Below are 27,683 nucleotides of genomic sequence, written 5' to 3'. Positions count from 1 at the left end.
CGTACTGTGTTAACATAAAATAACGACTACTTTCATAGGAGTAAGGAAATAGTATGTTCCAAACTACAGCCCTCATAACATGGATTCAAGTTAACCCGAGCGGTATGTTCCACGGTGGCACAAGTTACATGAACTTTCATAGTCACAGAACAAAAGAAAGTCATCAATCCACACGTTTACCAGCTACATCGATGAGAACATCAGGTAGGTGGGCTCCAGCGAGGCCCAAGTCCTTCTACAGGTTCCAGATGTGACAGCAATCTTAGCTTTAGGGTGGAGGAGGCTCCAGGTCTCCTAGGCTTAGTGATACGTTCTGAGACGTCATTGTGACCTATTAGTCACAAGAATGTTAGGTCAGATATAGAAGTTAATGTAATTGGCTATGAAGGGCCTGAGGTAGCTCTTGATTTCCAACTTTCCAGTTCTCCACAATCATGATGAGCTACTCAAGAAGTGGTCAAATAAACCAAATTTACCCTCAACATTTTTAAATTTTTTTTAAAACTTATTTTTTATTTTATTATTATTATTATTATTTTATTTTTATTATTATTATTTTACAGTACTGGGGATTAAACCTAGAATGTTCTACCCTTGACTTGACCTTACATTGCCAGATCTTTTGTTTTATATATATATATATATATATATATATATATATGATTTATTTATTTTGAAAAAATCCTTTTCTAATTTCCCACTTCGCTGAAATTGCTTTTAGTGTTTAACTGAAGTTGAGATCATCTTCCTCCTCCTCAGACTATGTGAGAGAAGGTTTCTTGCATTTTTATAATGCAAAGTCTTCTTTGAAACTTTGAATTGTCTTATGAAATTATATTAATGCTGTCTCTCATAATCTATAAACAACTATCTTTTTCCCTAATCTGAAATGTTAGTGTGAGTAATGAATTGGTTAACATTTGGGGGCTCACAGGGAAAGCTCCTGGTGCACTGTTCTTTAACATGCTACCAGAGTCTCTATGTTATTGTTTTAAAATGCTTGTATTTATATTTATATTTGATCACAGTTTTTATGTGCACTTTGTCAGATTTGGGGATCAGAATCATGTTCCCTTTGTACAACAAGTAGAGGAGGCTTTCTTCTCTCTCCATGATGACATATTTTTGCATCAGACCCAGAACCCTTTTATATAAAAGTGGTGGCAAGGGCAGCCTGCTTGGATCCTTGCTCGCTGTAGCTCCTTCCCCAGCATTTCATAGCTGATTTTCTATTCCTACAGAGAGTCACTGGGCTTTTAATTTTATGAAATTTTTCATCCCCTAGAAATATTTCTTCCATTTTTCACTTTGACCATTATCACTCAAAGTCCTCTCTTGGGCCCTGCAATTCTCAAGGAGCTCGAGTCCTTGAGACACAAACGCTTGAGTCCTGGATCCAGCTGTCATGTGTTTGATCTTTGCCAAATTATTTAATATTTCTCAGTCTGTTTCCTTATCTGAAATGGAGATAACGACAGTATACACTTCCTAATGTTGTTTTAAAGATTAAATTAGATAAGTTCCTGCAAAATACCTAATAGGTAAGCTGGGTGCAGTGGTGCAGACCTGTAATCTCAGCTCTTTGGGGAGGTGGAGGAAGGAAGACCCTGAGTTTCAAGTCTAACCTGGGCAATATAGTGAAACACTGTCTCCAAACAAACACCTCATAAGTGCTCAATGAGGGAAGGGAGAAAGAAATTCCGTGATCCTTGTCTAAACAGCATGCTCCAAAAGTTAAATAACCAGAGGTTAAATGAGGTGGGGGGAAAGTTATGCATGAAAGTCACATAACCATTACCAAATAACTTCAATACCATGCTACCACTCAAATACAATGCCAGCATTCTTTGGTGTTACTAACAATTGCTAATGAGTCTCCCTAGCTTGCTTTAGAAGTTATATTAATGTTGCTCAATTTGTTTTTGTTTCTCAGAACAAAACATTTTGTAGTCAGTTTGGCCTAAATAATAATACTGACCTGATCATCTTACTAAGGAGGATCTTGTCCTGGGCAGAACAAAGTGAATCTTAAACTAGACAGGTGGGATAATGGTGAAGCAGGGTGGGAGAAAAATGTTTAAGGAGAGGAAAACCATGTTGCTGAGGCTCTGAACGAAGTCATGGAAGTCCTTTGGGTTTGCTAACGAGATGGAGAGCCCAGGGTGGAAATGATGTCCCCAGACTAAAAAAGTAAGACTGCAGACCACTGTGCAGTCTATGAGTATCCCATCTCCCAGCAAGGATCCCGCAGACTCTGGATATGAATGACCAGCCTTTTCTTCTTCTGGTTGGGACTTGTGTTTATGAAGTACCTTCTAGAAGTCTAGCAAGCAGAAAGTAACACACAAAAAGAGCAGGCCCAGTCTTGGGAATTGGGGTAACCCCTCTTCTCTCCTCCACATCTTCCCTGTGCTACACAAGATGACGGATGGAAATAAGCAGGAAAGGGCTTTCAAATGTTCTCTTAACACCAAGACTGAAACAAGCATGGATCAACCCATAAGTCAGAAAGTATGCTGAGAACCCTCCACCCCAGGACTGCCTTCCACATCTGCTCAGTTGCCTAAGGGCATTTTCCCAAGTTCAGTAGTGGGTGTGGGAAGCAGTCACCACCAGGAAGGTTGAAGTGGTGTCTCAGGTTGATAGGTCCCTGTCTGCCAGCCAAGGTCAGATAGGAGAACAGGCACTGGAATGTCAAGATGGTAGGACAAGTGACAAGAGCGTCAGACATGTGTTTGACATAAAATTCAACTTCTAATGGTACCACCTGTGGAAAGTCCTCCCTGGTTCTCCAGAGCGATGTGTGTCTTTGCCCCTGTGAGGGCCTATGATGGTATTTACTTAGCTGATTACCAGTTACTCTTCCCCATTGTATAGTAGACTGGCTCCCTGAGAGGAGGGATTCTTTTCTTATTCATTGGTGTGTCCCCTTTAGTAAACACCACTTATCAGTTAACGTTTGCTGCATAAAACCCCCACGCCTTATGAATTCAAACCACAAACATTTATTATTTCTCACAATTCCACGGACCATCTGTACAATTTGTTTTTTGTTTTTATTATTGTTTTGTTTTGCTCATGCTTAGCCTCTGCTGTACCATTGAGCTACACCTCCAGCCCTGTCCACACAATTCTTACTGTCTTATGACTGGAGCTGGATGTGGTCCAGGATGACTTCCCTTATGTGTCTTGAGGTTGACAAGCTGGTTGATCTGGGGGAGAGAGTTCACCTGGGCTGATTCTTTTCTGTTCCACATGGCCTCTTCTTCTCCAGTAGGCTGGCCCTCTTTTCACTTGATGGACTCAGCTCCATACAACAGTAAGAATGCATAAGTCATCACCAAACCTCTGCTTATGTCACATTCACTGATGTCCCATTTGCCAAAGCAAGTTAAAAGGTCAAGATCATATACAAGGGATGGAGATATACTTCACCTCTTGATAGAGGGCTGAAAGTCCACTTGATCAAGAGGAATTTATGGCCATTTTTCCAATTCACTATCAGAATCTTGCATTATGCTTGGCACATAGTAGGTCATCAAGAATGTTTACTGCAAGAATTAAGAGGTGAAGTCTATTCAAATACTGCCTGTGTCTACCACCCCCATCTCCTGGAACATCTACATCTGTTCTTCTCTTCCGTGTAAAACTTTATCTAGTGACTTGGAAAGTTGGTTGTCCTTAACTTTAATATGGATGGTGTTCTTCTGAGAATTGTAGCTCACATTGGTTATCTTGGCCTCCAATGCTGGAGTTCTGCATACCCTGCTGAGTTGTGCACTATGTCCCCACTCAGAGTCTACTCTTTGAACTGATCAGGAAAAGCGAAAACCTTTGTCTACCAAAGTATGGTCAGCCTTAACTCACGGCACCTCCTTCTGCAAGTTGCTGCCATTCAGAGACCCCATATGGCTTCTTCCTGCATAACTCCACTCAAGGTGTGAAACTCACCAAGAGAATTCTGGTAGAATCCAGAACCTTCCATGGAGTTCTAAACATAGTAGAAAGCTAGAAGGGGGGATGAAAAAGAAACAAACAACAAAAACGATAATTTTTTTAAAATCACCATTTAGATCTCGTAGCTGCTAAGTTCTTCCTTGTTTTACTGTGACTTTGCCCAGAGAAAAGGCAAAACAGAAACATAAAGATACTCCATGTAAAAAAAGATCCATAGCATGTGAGGCACGGGCTGGTGAGTGAGGAGCAGTGGTACTCTCAGAGAATAAAAATGGTGGAGTTGGAAAAGGCAAGAGAATCTTCAGATTTGATCAGCTCATCGAGGGCCTGGTAAGTCCCCACCAGAAAGCCCACGAAGCCCATGATGCTGATGAGGGCGTCCTTAGCGATGGTGAGGGGGCTCATGCCCTCTGAGTAGTAGGTGGTGATCTCCAGCATTGGGGGGATGATGAGGGCCAAGGCGCTGCTGCTCACAGAGCCCACCAGGGAGAGGACCAGGTCCAGGCGGGGGATGAGGATGGCCAAGATGCCTATGAGAGATGAGAGGGATGGAGATGGAGAATCTCAGGCTTAGCCGAGTTCTAAGAGTTTGTTCTTTAAATTCTCTTCAAACAAACCAGATGTTTCTCAGGAATTTAGCTACAGAAAGTAAAAATCAAAAGTCCTCTAATACCTCTAATAATACTCCTTCGAGGTTACACATTAAAAATTTGATGTGTCTCCTCCCAGTTGTTCAAATATATACCTTCATATTGTTGGGAGGAAAAAAATTTTTTCTCTACTAACTTAGGTTCAGTGGTTGGAGGTCTGCAGATTTAACTGACAACCAAGAGATTAGCAAGAAAAAAAAAAGTTTATTTGTGAGTTCCAGAAACTTCATATGAATTGACTTTCAGATCAGCCAAAGACATGGGTTTATGTAACCATATAATAAAGGGAACTGGAAAGTATGACAGTTTCTGAGAGTCATAAAGCAATTGGCTAGTCCAGTGACATGGTTAGTCTCTAGCTATGAAACTCCTAGAGAAAGACTTATGGGGGCTGTATTTTTCAGGATGTCCCATTTAAGTCAGCAAAAGAAGTTTAGATGATGCTATTTTCTGCAGCTTCTGATTGTGCAAATGTTTTCAGCTTACAATAGTCTCTATGCCACCAAAATGCACATTTTTAATGTTGGCCCAAATGTATGCAACATTATGAGGGTCAAACCTGTGGACCCACTGGCAGCCCAGTTTCATTGTCTGCCTCCGAGGTAAAGGGCGCTGGCTCCAGACTTAGATGACTTGGGTTCAGATCCCACATTTACTGTCCAATTATTGACTACTTGATGCCCCAGTTTCCTCTTTTGTAAAGTAGGGCATAGCATAGTCCTACTTTATGAGAGTTCCCATGGGGACTGAATAAAATATTATGAAATATGGACTAGAAAATGCTTAGCAACAATGCCTGACTTGCAGTGTTCAATTAATGTCTTCTGATTATTTGATAAGCTGCTCTCATTTCCTTTGGCTGTCTAATTAGGGTACACGTAAGCGTGGGGTTGTTCTTGAGGCTTAAAGGAATTAATACATGTAAAGCTTAAGGCCCAGAAATACAGTAAGAGATTATTGAGGGATGGTTTTCATGACTATCCTCCACCTTTTGACTGATTCCTGATAAACTTCAAGAAAAGGTCAACAGGAACATTGTGCTCTGCTGTCTACTCACATGTCAGGCAGACCAGGGCAAGGCGGATGGACAGGTCCACAGGCAGTGTCCAGCGCTTCGACACCCGGGAGACAGCAAAGGGGATGATGATTTCCACAGGGACGTAGAACTGCAGGGCGTAGGTGCACAGGATTCCAATGATGTAGAGGAGTTTGACCGACTGGTATAGCCTGCAAGACAAATCATAGCAATGCTCTCCCATGCCACTGCACTCTGACACCTGGGCTCCTAGAAATAATCACCTCTGATCTTGGAACAACCCCTTAAGCTACTATCTGAAAATGATGGAGAGAGATCTTCTAAGAATCCAGAGAAAATTACACCAGACCATGCAGTAAAAATAGAGTGAAGCATAATGAATTCAGGTAGAAGGGTCATCTCTAAATGAAATGCCAAGAATCTTGAGCATGTATATTAACTATACCTTCACAAACCATTTGATGCTCAGTTTCAGATATTAGGAAAGACAGGCTCAAGCCAGATAATTTCCCAGGGTGAGAACTGGCAAGTGGCTAAGACCAAAAAGCCCTGGTCTTTAGACTCTAATCCTTTGTGATCTCTCTGTCCTCAGGAATTCTCTGGATTCTCCCAAATCCTTGGCATATAATAGGCCATCAACAAATGCTTCTGGTTGGTTGAGAGAACTACAGATTGTCAAATCCTTTGGGGAAGCGATAGTCTATAAATGGAATTGTACGGAGGCTAGGGGTGAGTGAGGAGGTCAGTTAAAGGAGAAATGAGATTATTTGCAGACTTAGCTAGGGCAGAGAGAGGCCCCAGGGAAGGTTGAGTTCCATCAAAGTTTTGTTAGATCTGTGAAGATATGAATAATTCCCTTTCATCCACTAATGTTATAGATCCATCTCCCATGTTTAAGAAGTGTATGTGTGCATGCACACACAAGAGCACATGCGCTCACATTTGTGTGTGTGTGTGTGCACATGTGTATTTAGGCCATTCCTTAAAAAGGGTAACTTCCGTGTTTCTAAGTTTCTTACACTCCTCCTGCTCCCTGGAACACCCTGTTTACTCCATTTTCAAAGGTCCAAACCCCACTAATATTTTGAAATTCCATTCTTTCGAGTGGTACAACATACCAGATGCTTTTAGATATCATCCAACTTAAGCCCCATGGCAATCCACCTTCTAGATGAGGACACTGAAGCTGAGAGAGGTTGATTTAATCACCCACAAGGACAAGCAAGTAGGCAGTCCTACTGTCCTGGTGGGACTTGGCCCCAGGAGCACCCGCATTGTCTTGTTGGACAACCAGTTTCCCTGCTGACCCATTCTGGTGTTCCCTCTTTCCTCAGAAGTCCCAGGCCTGTCTGCTGCTCTGGAAGGTTTCCTTTTCTGTTATATGTAATAGTTTGCATACATATACTACTGTCTACCACTGGATTACAAGCTGCTGAAGCTCCAAGATCATAATCCACACTTGTTCACAGCCCCACGTATCTAGAGTGGTATCTGTATATAATTAGCATGCAGTAACAGGTTGTTGAATGACACTTATCACCTTGGGAAAAGGAGCCCCAGTTTAGGCAAATAAGGTCTCCAAGTGACTGCTTAAACAAAAAAGAGTTACTCTATAATTAATGGCATCCCCTTTTGTGGGACAAAATGCTGCAAAATGCTATGTGGCTTCACATGTCTATTTAAATATAGCACTGTTGATGTCTGTGGCATCTAATGCCACCAACTGGGCATTTGGACAGAAAATTTTTACAGATTACAATGGTCCCCCCAGGTTGATTCTTGTTTTGTGCTTCTTTCTTATCGTAGTCGCCCTGATTTGTGATGTGCACCGTTGGCTGAGATAAGCAAGCCTTGGCCCCAGGCCCTAGTGAATGGCATTGGAAGTGCTGCCACCTACAGGCTGTTCTCTCCCTCCCGCCTTCCTCCAGTGTGTCTCCCTGATCTCCTTAGGTGACCCAAGACTCTCACTTCCGTCCTCCCTTCTTAGAGCGTGTCCTCCTTCACACTAAGATATCAAGCCCTAACTCAACTTGGGAAGCTGTTGAAGAAGGAACTCTGGAGCCCAAGGTTCCAATAACGACTGCACTTCTCCGTGTAGGAGTCCTTCTGAACCTTGGTGTTCCAGCTGTGAACAAAGAGGAAGAGATCTACATTTCCATCCATCCCTCAATCCCCGCCACTTATGAAGGTACCAGCAGTTGGGCAGGTTAAGGGTTATGCTGGCCTTGATGTCATCTCCAAACCGCAGGTAGCCCAGAGCCCCGATGCTGATGTACAGGGCAGTGATGATGGACATCCCCAAAGACAGGATGGCTGGAAAGCGGCGGGCATCCTTCATCTTGTTTTCCAGAGGCAGGACCTACAAAAACATCACAGTGTAAGGAGGAAGGAGGAGAAAAAAGAAAACAAACAAAACCATGAACATAAAGAAGTGAAATCCATGTCACTTTGGGATTTTTAACAAAAGAAGTGGAAGAAAGGACTTCAAGAGATATCTGCACTCATGTTCATATATCCATGTACTATACTATATCCAGTACTAATATCCATGCAGCGGAATATTATTCAGCCTTTAAAATGTAGAAAATCAATTTTTTTTTTTTTTTTTTGGTACAGGGGATTGAACTCAAGGGTGCTTAAACACTGAGCCACATCGCCAATTCTTTTTTATATTTTATTTAGAAACAGGGTCTCTCTGAGTTTCTTAGGGCCTCACTAAATTGCTTAGGCTGGCTTTGAACTGGTGATCCTCCTGCCTCAGCCTCCTGAACCACTGGGATTACAGGTGTGTGCCACTGCACCCGGTCAAAATGCAGGAAATTCTGATACATGCTACAATATTGAGGACATTACACTGAGTGAAATAAACCCCAAAATGACAGATACCACATGGTACCACTTTTTTAGGAGGTCTTGCAGTAGCCAGGAACATGGAGACAGAAAATAGAATGGGGGTTTCCAGGGGTTGGAAGGAGGAGAGAATTGTGAGTTCAGAGTTTCAGTTTTACAAGATGAAAGATTTCTGGAGACAGATGGTGGTGATGGTTCCATAAAAATGTGGCTGTACTTAATACCACTGAACTACACTCCTGAAGGTGGTTAAGATGTGAGTTTGTGTTTGGTATATTTAACCACATCTAAAGGGAAAAGGTGAAATAGAGAAAAGGGGGAGGGGAGGAGAAAGAGGAAGTGGAGGAAAGGGATAGCAAAGGGTGGGGAAAGGTGGGGGACAGTGAAAAAAAGAAAAAAGAGAAAGGCCCAAGTCACAAGATGATCTGGGACCACTGTGAGCTGGAAGGCCCCTTCAGGTTATGCAGATGAAGGATCTCAGCACCCTATGACAGCTAGATCTGGCCAGCAGGTGCATTTTATTCAGACAGCTTAGTCTTCTATTTACTTTTGTTAACATGTATTTATTGCACATATTAATGGAGTTCAGTGTGATATTCCCACACATGCATACAATATGCACTCTTCAAATCCAATCTCCCTTCTTCTATCCCTCCCCTTCTAGTCATTAGTAATCACTATTCTATTTTCAGGTTGACAATTTTTGTAGCATACATGTATGAGAGAGAACATAGAGTACTTGTCTTTCTCTGCCTGACTTATTTTATTTAACATAATTACCTCCAGTTCCATCCATTTTGCTGCAAGTGACAGGATTTCTTTCTTCTTCATGGCTGAATAATTCCTCATTGTGTTGTATTTTTTTTCTTTATCCATTCATTTGTTGTAGGGCACCTTGGTTGATTCCACTGTTAGCTATTGCAAATAAAATATAGGGTGTGCAGGTGCCTCCTGGTATGCTGATTTCATTTTCTTTGGATATATACCCAGAAGTGGGATAGCTGGATCATATGGTAGATCTATTTATTAGTTTTTTGAAGAAACTTCATACTGTTTTCCATAGTGGCTATACTAATTTACATTTTTCAGCAATTCTGTATACAGGTTTGCTTTTCTCCACATCCCACAGCATTTATTATCATTGTTTTTTTGTAATAATCATTCTGAGCTGAGATGATACCTCTGAGTGGTTTGGGTTTGCATCTCCCTGATGGCTTAGAGATGTTGACTGTTTTTACACACATTTATTTGCCACATATCTATTTTACACATTTATTCTGTACTATTTCTTTTGAGAAGTATCTGTTCAAATTATTTTTCAGTTTTTGAATTGATTTACTTGTTCTTTTTTAAAAAAAAATTTTATGTAGTTGTAGGTGGACAGGATACCTTTATTTTACTTGTTTTATTTTTATGTGGTGCTAAGGATTAAACCCAGTGCCTCACACATGCCAGGCAAGTGCTCTACCACTGAGCTACAGCCCCAGTCCTTACTTGTTGCTTTGATGTTTTTTGAGTTCTTTATATATTTTGGATATTAATCCTTTATCAGATAAATGGTTAGCAAATATTTTCTCCCATTCTGTAGGTTCTCTCTTTGCTTTACTTCCTTTGTGGTGCAGAAGCTTTTTAGTTGCTGTAATCCTATTTTTCAATATTTGCTTTGTTTCCTGTGCTTTGCGGGGGGGAGGGTCCTCTTCAGTAAATCATTGCCATGTTTTCTTCTAGAAGTTTCAAAGTTTCAGGTCTTAGGTGTTTGATCCACTCTGAGTTGATTGTTGTACAGGGTAGGGTCATGTTTCAATTTTCTCCATGGACTATTTTTTTAAAATATTTTCCAGGATTATTTTTTAAAATATTTTTAGTTGTAGATGGACACAATATTTTTATTTTATTTATATATTTTTATGTGGTGCAGAGGATCAAACCCAGTACCTCACACGTGCTAGGCGAGTGCTCTACCACTGAGCCATAACCTCAGCCCTTTCCAGCACTATTTATCGAAGAGGCTGTTCTTTCTCCAATGAATGTTCTTAGTGTCTTTGTTAAGAATTATTTGGTTGCAGATATAAAGGTTTATTTCTGGGATCTCTATTCTGTTACACTGTGTAATGTGTCTATTTTTATGCCAATAAAGTTTTTTTTAGTTCTAGTTCTGTGAATAAAGTCACTGATATTTGGATAGAGATTGCATTTAATCTGTTTATTTGGTTAATATTTTAATAATATTAATTTGGCTAGTCAATGAACATGAGAGGTTTTTCCACTTTTTTGTGTTCTTTTCCAATTTCTTTCATTAGTGTTTGTAATTTTCATTGTAGAGGTCTCTCATTTCCTTAGTTACGTTTCATTCCTGGGTAGTTTTTTTTATTTTTGTAGCTATTCAGAATGGGATGGGTTTCATGATTTCTTCCTCAGAAAATTCATTACTGGTGTATAGAAAAGCTACTGATTTTTCCATGTTGATTTTGTATCCTGCTATCTTATTGGAATGCATGTATCAGTTCTAATAGGCTCTTGGTGGAGATATTAGGTTTTTTTTTATTTATAGAACATGTCATTTTCAGACTTTGCACCTAACAGAGGAAAAAGTAGGTCCAAATCTCCACCATGTTGGCTTACGAACTGACTTCCTTAACAAGACTCCTAAAGTGCAAGAAGTAAAATCAAGAATCAATAAATAGTATGAATGCAAACGAAAAAGCTTCTTCACAGCAAAAAAAAAAAAAAAGAAAAGAAAAGAAAAAAACATAACATGAAGAGAGAGCCTATAGAATGGGAAAAAAAAATCTTTACCACACACACCTCAGATACACCATTAATTTCCAGGATATATAAAGAACTCAAAAAATGTAACACCAAAAAATAAATAACCCAATCAATAAATGGGCTGTGGAACTGAGCAGATGTACCACAGGGAAAAAAAATACAATCGATCAATAAATATATGAAAAAATGTTCAACATCTCTAGCAATTAGAGGAATGCAAATCAAAACTATTCTAAGATTTCATGTCATTTCAATCAGAATGGCAATTATGAAGAATACAAGCAACAGTATGGAGATTCCTAAGAAAAAAATGGAATGGACCCACCATTTGACCCAGTCATCCCACTCCTAGGTTTATACCCAAAGGACTTAAAATCAACATACCACAGTGATGCAGTCACATCAATGTTTATAACAGCTCAATTCACAATAACTATATCTATGGAACCAAGCTAAGTGCCCTGCAACAGATAAATGGATAAAGAAACTGTGGTATATATACACAATGGAATACTACTCAGCTTTCAAGAAGAATGAAATTATGGTATTTGCTGGTAAATGGATGGAACTGGAGAATATTATCTAACTGAAATAAGCCAATCCCAAAGAACAAAAGGCCAAATGTTTTTTCAGATATGAGGATGCTAATTCACAATAAGGGGTCGGGGGAAGAATAGAGGTACTTCGGACTAGACAGAGGGGAGTGAAGGGAGAGGAGGGGATGTGGGAGTAGAATGATAGTAGAATGAATTGGATATTAGTACCCTGTGTGCATATATGATTACATGACCTGTGTAACATCATGTACAACCAGAATGAAAAGTTATACTCCATTTACGTATGATGTGTCAAAGTGCATTCTATTGTCATGTATAAGTAATTAGAACAAATTATATAATTATATATATACATATAAGAATAATATCATCTGCCAACAGGGGTAATCTGACTTCTGCTATTCCTATTTGTATGTGTTTTATTCATTTCTCTCACCTAAGTGCTCTATCTAAAACTTGTGGTACCACATTAAATGAGAGCAGTTAGAGTGGACAACCTTGTCTTGCTCCTGACCTTAGAGGAAATGCTTTAGCTTTTCCCTATTCAGTATCATGCTGGCTGTGGTTCTGTCATATAGAGACTTTATATTCTTCTATAATTTGTTCATGGCTTTTTACTGTGAAAGGATGTCAAATTTTATCAAATGCTTTTTCTGTCTATTTAGATGATCATGTGATATTATTCTGTATAATAAATGTATTATATTTATTGATTTGTGTATATTGAACCATCCTTGCATCCCTAGGATGAAACCAACGTTATCATGGTGGATGATCTTTTTGATGTGCTGCTGAATTCTGCTAATATTTTACTGAGAATTTTGCATCCGTGTTCATCAGGGATATTGGTCTATAATTTCATGTGTGTGGCGGCGGGGCTCTTGCGTGAGTTTGGTAAGCTGGCCTATGCTGGCCTCACATAATGAATTGGAAAAGGTTTCTTCCCTTTCAATTCTACAGAATAGTGTGAGAAGCATTGGTGTTAAGTTTTTTTTTAAAGAATGGTAAAATTTAGCATCTTGTTGTCCAGTCCCAGGCTTTTATTTTTTGGGAGACTTTATTATTATCTCATTACATGTTATAGGTTTTTCATGTTTTTATGTCCCTTTGGTTCAATTTGAATAGCTCATACATATCTAGAAATCTGTCTGTTCCTTCTAAATTTTCCAATACATTAGCATATAGCTTTTCATAATAATCCCTAATGATTCTTTGTATCTGTATGGCATTGATTGTAAATGTATCCTTTTTCATCTCTTGGGTTTTCTCTCTTTTCCTTGCTTAGCCTAGATAAAGGTTTGTCAATTTTGTGTATCTTTTCAGAGTCAACTACTTCATTGATGTTTTGTATTTTTTTTTGTTTGTTTGTTTGTTTCTATTTCCATTCTGAACTGTTATTTCTATTAATTTGGGGCTTGGTTTGTTCTTCCTTTCCCAAGTCCTTAAGAGGCATTATTGGGTTGCTTAATTTGAAGTCTTTCTATTTTTAAATGTAGGCACTCAGTGCCACGGACTCCCCTCTTAGGACTACTGCACCCCACAAGTTTCGGTACACTGTGTTACCACTTTCATTTGTTTTTAGAAGTTGAAGTTTTCCCTCTGACTTCCCCAGTGGCCCCACTGTTCACTCAAAGTGTGTTGTTCAGTCTCCAAGCATTCGTATGATTTCTAAAATGTCTTATATTGTTAACTTCTAGTTCTATTCACATGATCAAAAAATAGAAGATATGACTTCAGTGTTTTAAATTTGTTATGACTGGTTTGTGGTCTAATGCAGGGGCTCTTCTAGAGGAAGTTCCATGTGCTGATGAAAAGATGATAAGTACGTGTGTTCTGTAGCTGTTGGATGGAATGTTCTGGAAATGTCTGTTAAGTCCATCTGATCTATAATGTAATTTAACTCTTTTGTTTCTATGTTGATTTTATTTTGTCACATGATCTGTTCACTGATGAAAGGGGGTTGTTGAGATTCCCCATTATTATTCTATTGAAGCCTCTCTCTCTTTTTAGGTCTAACATTCTTTGTTTTATAAAACTGGCATATGTAGATTTATAAATATTATATATTGTTGAGTTGATTCATCAATCACTATATGATGATCTTCTTTGTCTCTTTTTATAGTTTCTGTCTGAAATTCTATTTCAAATTTCATTTTGTGAGATATAATTGCTGCTCATTTTAGGCTTCCATTTTCTTGAAATATCATTGTCCTTCCTTTCACTTTTAGTCTGTGTCTTGTGAAGAGAATTTCAGCTTATTGTTGTGTCCTGTTTTTTGTTTTTTTTTTTTTAATCCAAACAGCTAATCTACCTTTTAGTTGAAGAATTTAGTCCATTGATAGTCAAGGTTATAATTATAGGTAAGGACTTATTCCTGCCATTTTGCTGATTTTCTTCTAGTTGTTTTGCATATTCTTTGTTCTTTCCTTCCTCTCTTGCTCATCTTTATGGATGGATGGTTTGTTGTTTAGATAATGTTTTTTCTTTTCCATTTCTCTTCTGTGTGTCTCCTCTTCCAGTAGGATTTATTCCTGCACATGTTTTCATGACGGTGTTCTTTCTTCCACCTTGGGATGTGGGAATTCCTTGCGTGACTCTTGTCAGAATCTTCTGGTGGTCATGAAGTTGACCATGCTCTGCTCTCAGGACTGAGTGTGAGCATCACAGAGGGGTGCTCCAGCTCCTGCCCCAACCTCTCCCCGTGCGGCATCTGCATCTGCAACATCGACTGGTAGGAAGACAAGTGCTTCAGACCCCTTGCCATCGCTGGTGCCGTCAGCGCCAGAAGCCCTTGCTGGTTGTTGAACTAGCATCAACAACACCCAAGGAAACTTTAGTCACCCAACAGGAGCCACCAATCCTACAGTGAACACCACATACCCACTGCTGACTTCACCATACCTGCCTTAATTACTAGAGTGCCGCCACTTTTCCATTGCCTGCAGACACCGTGGGTCTATCTGTCTCCAATATGGTATGTACTATGCCCAAACTCACTAATCACAGCCAAAGAAGCTACAGGGAGATTACAGTACAGTGCCTGGATAGAATCAAACCAACATTACATTAAAAAGCTGACATTCCACATCACATGTTTAGGAGAAAGCTGCTTACTAAGACCACCCCCATGAAAGTATTTGAGATATCTATATGATTTACCAGATGTGCAAATATCAATGTAGAGCATAAAATATATGGAAAAAAAGAAGGTATATGAAACTGTGAAAGAACATAACTCCCAAGCAACAGATTCCAAAGAAATTGAAGTGGATTAAATGTTTAATAGAGAACTTAGAAGAATTATTTTAGAAAAGCCCAATGACATCCAAGAAATATAGGTAAGCAGTAAATGAAATTAGGAAGAAAATTCTGGACATGATGAAAAATTCACCAAAGAACACTGGAAACGAAGTGCTCAATAAGTCAAAGACAAATACAGACCAAAACCTCACAACAGGGTAGATAAAGCAAAAGATAAAATATCTGAACCTAAATACAGGTCTTTCAAGATATCCCCTGCAGACACCACTACTCCCAACACCCCAAACGAAGAGAACACTCAAGATCTTAAGACACCATTAAGTGAATAAATATCCAGATCTGTGGAAAACCTATTTAATGAAATAATAACTAAAACTTCCCCAATATGGAGAAAAATATGGACATTCATGTACAGGAGACTTAATGAACCCAAAATAGACATGACCAGAAAAGATCTTCACTGTGTCATGTTAACAGTCAAACTGTCAAAAGACAAGACAGAACATTTTAAAATCTATAGAGAAAAGCACCAAGTCACATTTCAGGACATCCGCCTTTTTTGTAGACGATTTCTCAGCAGAAACTTTGAAGATCAGGAGGAAATGAAATGATACATTCCAAGTCCCGAAAGAAAATAACTATCAACCAAGATTATTATACCCGCAAGGCTATCTGTCCTCCAGCAACAAAGGAGAAATAAAGACCTCCTAATAGCAAAAACAGAGGGAATTCATGAATACCAGCATAGTCTTAAATAAATGAATAGGAATGCCTTTAGGCACAGCAGTCTTTTCCCATCCACAGGTCTGCCTCTTACCTTCCACTGACTAAACACCTGGTCTCCTCTCTCGCATTGCTTTCCAAAGGCACTGGAGTTGAAGACTCTAATTCTGGTGTAGGTCCTCCCTTTTCACTGTATAGATGGGGAAACTGAGATGCCAGGGACCCAATGAGTTGATGACATCTGAAGAGCTTCCTGGTTCTCCTAAAAATTCATTTTCCCACACCCTAAATTCTCAATATTTTGTTCTCAGAATTCTTCCTCCAAATCCATACCTGACTCTACAAAATCCAAGTTGAGACCAGGCTGCTTCTTTGAAGGACATCTCTCTTTGGGTCTCTCATCCCATAATTACCATTTCAGGCTCCCAGTAACTAGAGACCACCCCCACCTTGCTCTGCTCTTTGTTCAGACTGTGTGCTAAACACACCTTGTATGAACCATTTAGCTGATCCTGTGCTTTGGTCCTTTGTATGAAAGAAGCAAACAAGTAAAACTTGCCTTTTGGAATTCTTTGAAGAATTACATGCATGCCATAGTTAGGGCTTAGTCAATGGTGGATGTTATTATTTTTTAATACTGTGAAGACCACGACTCCAGGAAGTTGGTACTTGTATAATTATTATTTTACAGATGAGGAAAACAGTGCTTGAAAAAAAAAAGTAACTTGTCCCAAATTATACAGCTTGGAAGTGGCAGATCTGGGCTTCAGACATGGGTTGTAGACCAGGGCTGCCCTCCAAAGTCCTGGTACTTGCTTCTACCCAATCTTGCCTGTACTCCTATAGCACTGGGGTTGCTGAGTATTAAATAGGAACTTAGCATTTTCCCCCTTGTACTGTTAAGTCCTTTTTTGTCTTTTATGCACACTTGCCAGCATCCCATGCAAATGGAAGACATTGGAGGACAGTATGCCATGTACGATCCTTGCTGTACCCCTTCTACTTTATTCTGGGGAAATTCCAAGGATTATATGGAGGGCAAACAGTCCAACCTGAGCTCTCCCACCCCACAACATACTTACTGCAAAAAGGAACTTTTGTAAAGCCAGGTCATGCTAAGTAACTGGCTTCCTTCTCTCTCCTGTCAATCAATCAATGAAAGTGATAAATATCAGTTGATATAATGTGGAAAGGCCCCTGGGCTGAGTGCCAGATGTACTGGGGACTAAGTAGCAGCTGTTTCCTAGTTCCCAGCTGTTTCCCAGTTCCTTTCCCACTCTGGGCTTGGGGTATCCTTCTGTGAAATTGGAAGCAGGATTAGAAGATAAGTAATTTTAATTCTGATAGCAATAAACATGAACACACAGCTGGCAATCAATAAATACTTATTGAACAAATGTTATCAGCATTTTATAGTTGGGGAATTATGGTTCAGAGAATAACAATGGCCACAGCACTATTCTAGGACATTCTGTCTCCAAAATCATTCATTCCCCTCCTGCTCTCTGCTTTTGCCAGGACTGTCTTAAATACAGGACAGAGTGCTCCCAGTTCCTTCTAGATGGGGTAAGCACTCTTTCTCTCTCTTCCCCCGCCTCACTGATTATAACTAAAAACCATGGACAGAATATATAAAGTGACCACGCATCCACTGTGAAGAGGAACTAGTAGCAGGTGGATTGGGAAAGAAAGTTATAATCAGAAAAAATGATCACTCTGGTAGTGAATTTTCTGATGTTTTTCCTTCCTGTATTTCCCAGTTTAAACTCAAGGGAAGTCCAAAGTCTAGGACTATGCAGTGGATAAAAACAGAAAAACTCCAAGAAAAACTTTCTCCTTTCATACAGAGGACCTAGAATAAGGACCACTGTGGGACAAATACTATGAAGAGAATCCACATTTTTCTGTTCCTTTGTTTTCTCTCCAGTCTATGTCCCCAAGGCAAGTCCCAGACACAAAGCTGCATTTTGGTGGATCAGTGCCTGTGGTGGTGACCAGGCACCTACTAATTCTTTTCTCTGAGCAGAGGAACTGGGGCAGTAGGCTTTGGGAATCTGAAGAGTATAGGAAATCAGGAATTAGCCACATAATTCTTGGGGCTTAGGGCAAAGTAAATATGCAGTGCCCTTTTGTCAAAAATCAAGAATTTCAGGATGGTGGAAGCAGAGCATTAAACCAAGTGTGGAACTCTTCCGAAGGTTGGGTCCTATGAGGCTGCACAGTTTGTGTGGTCATGAAGCTGATCCTGCAAAAACTCTGCTATTTCATCCCTCGTTTCTCCCCATGTTTAACTCCAGAGGCAAACCCAGTCACAGCAAGGGCACAAAAAGGGAGGGTCAAACCCCTGGCTTTCCAGCCATAGGACAAGTAAAAAGAGGCCCCGGTAGCTGGTGAGTGTGCAGGAAAACACAGGAAGGAACTGGAGAAAGTGGTCTCTAGTCTGTGAATGAAGCCTTGGGCTTGTCCCTGAGCTCTACCCATAGGGAACTGATGTGAAGCATCACGCGAAGGTTTAAGAACTGAGTTACCGTGTATGCTACCATCTCTTGAAAATCAAAGATAAAAAAGAACCACGAAAGCAACCAGAGAAAAACTACATTACACATAGGTTAACAATGATTCAGACTTCTTACCAGAAACTATGGAGGGCAAAAGGCAGGAAAACTCTACTTTCATAGAGATGAAAAAGAGCCTAGAATTGTATATTGCGAAAAAATACCCTTCAGGAGGAAAAGCAACATCAAAGCAATCTCATACAACAGAGAAAGAGAGAGAATTGATTGCTAGCAGACCTGCTCTAAAAGAAACGCTAATGGGAATTCTTCATAGCGCAGGGAAACTTGGAATTTCAGTAATAAAGAGCAAGGGAAATGGTAAATACCTGGGTAGATTGGAATAGACTTTGTTTCTTCTGGTGAGTTTATTACAAGGACTGCATCATGACTATTGAAAGCAAACATGACAACATTGTCTGATGCTGTTTTACCATACTGAGATGTAATACACATGGCAACACAACACGGAGGAAAGTAAAGAGACCCATTGATTGTAAGATTTCTATGGTTTACAAGCAATGATAAAATATTAAAGTAAATGACGAAAAGTTACAGGTGTGTGTTATAACTGCTAGCACAACTAAAAGCATTTTGGAAAGAGATGTAGTCAAAAAGTCAGTTAAAGTGGAATATTAAAATTATTCAAGTAACCCAAAAGAAGGAAGAAAGAGGAAACAGAAGGAAAACCAAAGGAAGGGTGAAATAGAAAATATGGTAAAATACAAACTTAAATTCAATCATAATTACCTTAATTGCAAGTGATCTAACCATACAAATAAAAGATAAAGATGATCAAAGTGAATTAAAAAACAAGAACCATAGTCTTTAAGAAACCCACTTTAAAATATAAGCAAGAAAAGGACATTGTAAGAAAAGAAGACTATAGACCAATATTCCTTATGAATACAGATATAAAGTTCCTTAATAAAATATTAGTAAACCAGGAGGGAAAGGGGAATACTGGGAAATGTTATTGACCAAATTATATTGTTATATTGTGTACATGTACCAATAGGTAACCACAAAGCCCACAGTTATGTACAACCATGATGGACCTATAAAAATATGGAAAATAAAATAAAATAAAATTCTAGTAAACTAAATGGAGCAGTATACCAAAAGGATTATGTACCATGACCAAGTGAGATTTATCCCAGAAGTGTAAGGGTGGTTCAATATATGAAATTAATTAACATAATAAATCATAGTAATAGAATGAAGAAGATAAAAGCTATGATCACTTTAATGGATGCAAGAAAGTGTTTGAAAGAAAAATCAACATTGTTTCATAATGAAAACATTCATCAAACAAGAAATAGAAGAAACAGCCTTAGCCCTATAAAAAGCATCTAAGATACACCACAGCTAACATCATACTTGATGAAAAACTAAGTGTTCCACCTAAAATCAGGAATAAGAAGGGGCTGTTTGCTGTCATCACTTCTATATGGCATTGCACTAGAAATTCTAGCCCAGGCAATTAGACAAGAAAAAAGAAACAAAAGGCATCCAAATTCACATACACACAAACACACATGACTGTTGGTTACTAAACAAGTTGCATGATACAAAATCATACAAAAGTCAGTTGTATTTCTGTACTCTATGAACAATCTGAAAAGGAGATTAAAAAGACAATACCATTTACAAGAGTATTTTTAAAAGTCTCTTAGGGATATATTTAATCAAGGAGGGGCAAGACTTATATGCTGAAAACAATAAAATATTATATAAAGAAATCAAAGGGCTAAATAAGTAGAAAGACATCCCATGTTCATGCACTGAAAGACTTAATGTTGCTAAGGCGGCAGTACTGCCTAAATTGATGTACAGATTCAATAAAATCTCTGTCAAGATTCCAACTGCCTTTTTGGCAACAATGGACAAGCTGATCCTAAAATTAATGTGAGACTGACTCCAAAAAAAAAAAAAAAAAAAAAACCAAATAGCCAAAACAATTTTGATAAACATCAAAGTTGGAGGACTTACCCTTCATGATTTCAAAATTACTATAAAATCTACAGTAATCAAAACCATGTGGTTTTGGTATAAGGACAGATATAGGTCAATGAAATAGAATTGAGAATCCAGAAATAAACCCAAATGATCAATGATTTTTAACAAGGTTACCAAAAACATTCAATGAGAAAAGAATGATATTTTCAACAAATCGTGCTGAGACAACTGGATAACTGCATATAAAGAAAAAAGTTATCACATACTTATGAAAAATGAACTAAGAGACCTAAATATAAGTACTAAAGTTATAAAACTCTTAGAAGAAAACAATAGGGTAAATCTTCATGATCTTGGATTTGGCAATGGAATCTTGGATATGATACCAAAAGGAAAAGCAGGAAAAGAAAAAAACAGATAAGTTGGACTTTGTCAAAATTAAAAACTGTTGTGCATTAAAAATACTCTTTTTAAAGTGAAAAGATAACCCACAGAATAAGAAAAAATGTTTTTGTTCTTTGTGTGATAAGGATCCACTATTCAGAACTCATTAAAGAATTCTTACAACTCAATGACAAGAAGACAAGGTCAAAACATGACATGGAACTCCTTAAATAGGTACAACTTTGTTTTCATATATGTTAGAAATTAACTTAAGTTTAAAAAGACGACTCAATTAAAAATGGGCAAAGGACCTGAATAGATATTTCTTCAAAGAACATAAAGAAATAGTGAAGAAGCACATGAGAAGACATTCAATGTCATTAATCATTAGGGAAATGCAAATCAAAAGCACAATGAGCTACTGTTCCATACCTTCTAGAATGTACATAAAAAATAAACAAAAAAACCCAAACCAAACCAATACAACAACAACAAAAATGCAAAAATAAGAAGTATCAGCAAGGATATGGGGAAACTGGACCCCTTAATGTTTGTTGGTGGAATGAAAGTAAATAATGCAGCCATGGTGAAAAATGGCTCCTTTAAATGGTGAAGAGAATTGCTGTATGATCCAACCATCTCACTCTGGGGTGTATACTCAAAAGAACTGAAAACAGTTGCTCAGACCAAAAAAAATGTGCATGAATTTTCCTAGTCCTATGACTTATAAACTAGAAAGTGAATTAAACCTTAATGTCCATCAAAATGGATGGATTAAAGAAAGTTGTAGATCCATCCTATGGAAAATTATTAACCCCTATAAAGGTCTTAAGTGCTGATACCGATACTAACATGTACAAACCTTGAAAACGTTGCTAAGTGGAGAACCTACACACAAAAGGACACATACTCTGTGATTCTATTTGCATGAAATATCTGAAACGAGCAAATCCACAGGGATAGAAAGCCAGCTAATGGTTACCAGGGCTTGATATGGAGAGAGTAACTACTTAATGGGTACAGGGTTAATTTTCCTCAGGTGACAAAAAGTGTTCTGAAATTAGTGGTTATGATTGTATAATATTGTGAATGTACTAAAAGTCACTGGATTGCTTGCTTTATGATGATGAAATTTATGTTATGTAAGTTATCTCAATAAAAAAATTAAAAGGATGAAAAAAGATATTACACCACACACACACTAATTAAAAGGAAGTTGAGGCATCAATACTACCTGGTTTTAAGGTGGTTATTGGTGAAGGATAGACACAACTATCAATGAATCAGTATAGGAAGTCCAGAAACTGACCCATTCACATCTACCAATCAACTTTATATAAAGACACCGAGTGATTCAAGATTGATAATCTTTTCAACAAATGATACTGAAACAAGGGGCAGCCTATTTTAAAATATGAACTTCAAACTATAAACAATTTAAAAATTAACTCAGAGTGGATGGTACATCTAACTTTACAATGAAAACTGTAAAACATTTAGAAGAAAATATCTGTGAGCTTGGGTTAGGAAAAATGTTTTTAGAGACAACACCCAAAACAAGATCCATAAAAGCAAAAATTTTTATACATTCGACTTTATCAAAATTGAAAAATTCTCCATAAAGAAGAATGAAAAGACAAGCTGCAGACTAGAAAGGATATTTGAAAATTACATCAATTAAGGATTTATGTTTGGAATGCATAAAGAACTCTTTAATAATAAGTGAACAATAGCTCAGTGTAAAAATGTTTTTCTGAAAGATCTGAACAGATACTTCACCAAAAAAGATACACAGATGCCAAATAAACACTTAAAGTGATGCTCAGAATCACTGGTTATTTGTAAAATGCAAATTAAATCATAATCTGATACCACTATACAACTATCAGAATGGCAGAAATTAAAAACAAAAGTGGGGCTGGGGATAGGGAATAGTGGTAGGGTGTGTGTTTGACATGCATGAGGCCCTGTGTTCAATCCCCGGCCCTGAAAAACAACATACTGACAATACGTACAATGCTAGCAGAGCTGCAGAACAACTGGAAAGCTCTACACTCTGTGGGAAATGAAAAATGGTGCAGATATTCTGGGACTGTTGGGCAGTTTCTCAAGTTAAAGAGATATTAATATGTGATCTAGAATACCTTCTCCTAGAGAAATAAAAACTTACACGCATGCTGCATTATCAGAGCATTATTCACAATCGCCATAAACTAAAAAACAATGGAAGACTCTTCAACTGGTAAGGAGATAAAATGTGGCACTGCCCGCGTAGTGGCTGCTCTTCGCCCAGAGCCACGGGTACGGATATGTGCATTGCCACGGATGGTGCCTTAGGCTGGGTGGAAGAAATCAGTCTCAAGAGGTTGTATGCTGTATAATCCCATTTATATGACATTCTGGAAAAGGTAAAATATAATAGAGGCAGAGAACGGAAGGTGGTAGCAGGGTTAGTGGCATGGGGTGAGGGGTTGATTAAAAATGGCAGTACAAGGGAACTTTTTGTGTGAGAGAATTGTTCTGTGTTCTGATGTCATACATCTGTGACTCGCATTTTTCAAAACTTGCAGGAATGTTGTACCTCTCAAAAGTGAATTTCACTGTACACAAATTAAAAATAAATTTAAAAATAGATGAGCAGTATACCCTTCCTCAGATGTGGAAGTAGAGATTATATAATAAACCACTATAAATATACGGTTCTTTTCAGAAAACTTCTTTAAATTTAAGCAAATCCTTTAAATTGCTTGCCACCATTAGTCTTGATTTTAAAAGATTAGGGAACTTCTGTTAATAAGAAGAGAAATGTTTAATAGACTTACAAAAATATAATTGTCCCCTGACCGCCGCTCTGTTGTAATCTGCTTTTCTTCTGCCGGTCACAAGTGACCCAAGGGAGGCCAGAGGTCACATTCTCCCATGTGTATTTTCTTCAGGCCCCACACAATGGTCAAGAGGGCACAGAAACTCAGAGCTCACAGAACCAGGGAAAGGTCACCCCATTCAAACCTTACCACGCCGATGCTTTCAAATGAAAAAATGGCTGTTCCAAAGAAGAGAGGGTAGGTCTTCCAGCTTGCCACCAGTGGCAGTTGGCTGGGGTCTGGAATTCCCTGTAGGAGAGACATGCAATGAGATGGTCACCCCCAAGGCACATCTGAGCGTTTTAAGAGAGAGAGGTACTCTGAGAGGAGACCTGAATTTTAAAAAAATTGAATGTCAGAAAGTTTAGAAAACTTCCAATGATGTAGGCCAAGGTCAGAATTTTAGTATACTGCACAGTACTAGAGAGCCAGAGGACAGAAACATAGAGGTGTCACTCAAGATTGTCAAGGTATCTCATGGAGGGAGGTTGGTTCTTCAGAAACCACCAAAAGAAACTCTGACACATCACAGATTAGGGCAACCCTAAATTCTCAAGAGCACCTTTGAATAGACAGTGGTCAGAGGGGTTGGAAATGTCTCCTACTGTAGTTACAGAATATTCTAGAATGTCTCTTATGTCCAAGTAATTAGTGAAATATAAAAGTTTCCTTTTCTTCTTTCCTGAGCAATAAATTGCAAGATAGGAGAGTACTTGGAGTGAATATTCTATGTATCCTGTGACCCACACTATGAAAATAACAGAATAATTTTTCTAACTGGACAATCTCGGGAATAATACAAAGGTAAATCAGAAGTAGTTCTCTCATTAGGAAGTTCAATTTTGTATAATTCATCAATAACGCCTAAGGAATATAAGACTGATCTGTAGTCTTCTCCAATATTTGAGTAATTTATTATTTTTACTGGATTCCATGGATGATATAATTTTTATTTTCTCTTACAGCTTCACAGAAAAAAAAATCTGAAAATTATTAGTCTGCCACAAGATTTCTGGGACTTAAATTTCAATGTAGTTTTGTCAACTATAAAGGCAATAGGAAGGATAGGAAGTAAGGAAATTGATGGAAAACCAATATCCATAATTCAGTAAATGTCAAAGACACTGTCATTAACATCATAATAGATTTGCTTATTTTGGAGTACTATTTATAGCTTTGTGAGTAAATATTAAACTTTGTTCTCCAGTGTTCCCTAGGGAATAATTTTAGGTGCCTGGAATTGTAGCCAAGAGGATATAAAACTCTGGTAGAAGAACTTGCCTTTCACTGCCCTTTGCTAGCCAATCATTATAGGAATGGTCCGTAGTTTACCAATCAAGATATTTTTCTTATGTCATAAGCATAATTATTTTTTAAATTTCACTTTGTTTACTTTTTTATGTGGCATTGAGGATCAAACCCAGTGCCTCACACGTGTTAGGCAAGTGCTCTACCACTGAGCCACAATCCTAATCCAAGCATAATTTTTTTAAAAGACAGAATTTGACATAAACACAGAAGTATGGAGAAACATGAATGAGGAGATTCGAGATAGCACAGAGACACGGTTGTGGAAAAAATATGACAACAAGATGTGTCCCAGGCTGAAGAGTGAGAAACACACTTACCCTCCCCTGGGGTTGGCCCTAGATCTCTAGAGTCCAGTCTGTCATTGATATAAAGGTCCCGTATCACAAGCATCAGTGTGGCATGCACTAACCTGAGCGATGTACTGGGCGATGATAATCAAGCTGACCAGCATGCTGATATTGGCCAACATGGAGAAGATGGTCAGGATGCGGAGGTTCCGGATGAGGACCAACAGCACCAGGAGGGGCAGGAAGGCCAGCATGTAGAGTCGTGAATCCATGGTGGGTGTTGGAATCACTGTCTCATTGTTATAGCAGTTATTGGTTGTGCCATTAACAGCTTCCACCACCTGAGGAAGGAACAGGAAAAACAAGAGAAGAAAATAAATCTCTGGACTTCAGGGTAAGTTCAGTGCTTTCTCCACAATGAAACTCCCTCATAAAGAGTTGGAGTGTCTCCAGTGAGTTGGGCTGAATCTACAGCTTCTGATTCTAAACCTCTGTATCATACTCCCTCCAAGGTGGCTACACAAATAACTAAAAAAAAAAAAAAAAAAAAAAAAAAACAAAAAAAAAAACCTTAATAACAAATAATTGGACTTACAGAGGCTACTTCTTGGCTCTTGGCAACCCAGGACCCATTCCTCCTGTTACAGACTTATTTGCAGTGAATTCTCTCCTGCCATTGAAGGCAGCCTTTGAGGATTATAAATCCCAATTGCATGGCAGAGCTAGAGGATTGGCCTTTGACTCAAGATAGGGCATTCAGAATCTCTCCCAGGAATCCAAGCTAAATCTTAATCCAGGGACCTAAGAACAGAACTAGAAATGGGTAAAAAATTAACTCTGATACTGGATCCCTGTGGAAACTGTTCATTAGTTCTGCTATCTGCTCTCTCCTAACTTTTCTGGTTTTTGTTCTTTTCTGAGACCTGTGTTTTAGCTTTTCATAAATTATCTAATATCCTTCCTCTAAACTTATTTTCCGCTCAAATTTCCCCAGAATCTCTTTTGGCTTATAACCAAAAGATTCATCACTTACTATTTCTTAGCTAACCCATGAAGTTACTGTCTCTTAATTGGACCAATACTTACAGTTGGACTAATACTGGAGACTGAACCCAGGGGTACTCTATCACAGAGCTATGCCCTCAGCCCTTTTTAAAATTTTTATTTTGAGATAGGTTCTCACTAAGTTGCTGAGGCTGGTCTTGAACTTGTGATCCTCCTGCCTCAACCTCCTGAGTTGCTGGAATTACAGGCATGTGCCACCACACCCAGTCAACACGAGCATTTTGAATGTGAGAACTCTTCCTGTGTGGATGAACTATTGATTGTAGAACGTTTAACATTCCTGAACCCCACCCAATGAAAGCTATTATCATCCTCCAATAACAAACAAGAAACACTTCCCCACAATATACATGTGTAGTATATAAATCTTCTTGGCAAACAGAGAAGAGTACAGCTTAGGTTTAGAATTAGCAATAACCTAAGTGATACAAACATTACAATACAATTGTGCAAGCAATAGAATTCACTGTGGAACCATTAGAAATTAGAATCAAGCAAAAAGAAAATGTTAAGTTCAGTACTCATGGAGAGTCATGATAACACCATGCAATACATTCATCTATATGTTTCCTATACAATATCACAAATTGTGTGATACACATTATTTTTATTTTAGAAGATGTCAATCAGCGCATAAACTCTTTTACTTAGAAATTCCCATGGCACTGACGTACACACTGTGGGTTCACAAATGTGAATCATTTAGTCTTGTGTGCTTGCTTTTTTAAAAATGATTCCTCACTACAGTAGGAAAAATACCTGGAAGATTAACCAGGCATCCTAGGAAAGACTCCTCCTCTCCCATGGCTGACACTTAATTTTAAAACCAAATGTACTTCTTCTCCTGAGCAAGTCCCATATCCTGCCTCTAGGTTTTTACTCATCCCTTCTCCCACCCTGGCTGTCCCCTCTTGTTCTTCCTGCTGCCCTACATGCCCAGCTCTGATGCACCCCCGTGGAGCTGCTCCTCTGCTCTCTGCATGTAGTTCACAATGAAGCTTCCTGACCTCAGGGTGTAGTTAGTGGCATGCTGACCTGACACTAAAATATCATATTGATATTTGCTTCTATGTTTTAGAACACACCCCACTTAGCCTGTAAATTTGAGACAGTGCTTGCCTTCCTGATTAATAAATGCAGAAAATAAAGGTCTGCAGAAATCAGATTACTTTCTGAGACGCCATCTGGAAATGTGTTTTAAGAGCTTTCAAAACAAACTCCTATACTCAGTAATTAATTAATTTATTTTTTGCAGTACTAGAGATTGAGCCCCGGACATTATGCATGTTAGGCAAGCACTCTGCCACTGAGCTACATCCCCAGCCCTTTCTATTTCATTAGGAGGCAAAGTTTGCTCAGGATGGCCTCGAATATGCAATCCTCCTCCCTCAGCATCCTGAGAAGTTGAGATTACAGAGGTGTGCCACCATGCCCCGTTCCAAACTATAATGAAATAAG

At 38.6% G+C, this 27,683-nt stretch overlaps 1 protein-coding gene across 1 annotated transcript in view; it reads right to left on the bottom strand.

Moving 5' to 3' along the window:
• Positions 1–2,961: 2,961 nt before the first annotated feature.
• SLC36A2 (solute carrier family 36 member 2) overlaps positions 2,962–27,683 on the bottom strand; it is a 32,824-nt gene continuing 8,102 nt past the window's right edge. The window contains exons 6-10 of the mRNA XM_079145457.1: positions 25,283–25,501; positions 23,713–23,811; positions 7,836–8,002; positions 5,665–5,834; positions 2,962–4,487 (exon numbers count right to left, since the gene is read on the bottom strand). Coding sequence (XP_079001583.1) covers positions 4,216–4,487; positions 5,665–5,834; positions 7,836–8,002; positions 23,713–23,811; positions 25,283–25,501 — 927 coding nt within the window. The 3' untranslated portion in view covers positions 2,962–4,215. The remainder of the gene's footprint in view (positions 4,488–5,664; positions 5,835–7,835; positions 8,003–23,712; positions 23,812–25,282; positions 25,502–27,683) is intronic.

This window comes from Sciurus vulgaris, assembly GCF_902686455.1.
Source record: "Sciurus vulgaris genome assembly, chromosome: 6".
Classification (NCBI taxonomy): domain Eukaryota; kingdom Metazoa; phylum Chordata; class Mammalia; order Rodentia; family Sciuridae; genus Sciurus; species Sciurus vulgaris.
Note: the sequence above shows the minus strand (reverse complement) of the source record. Positions and strands in the feature narration are given on the sequence as shown.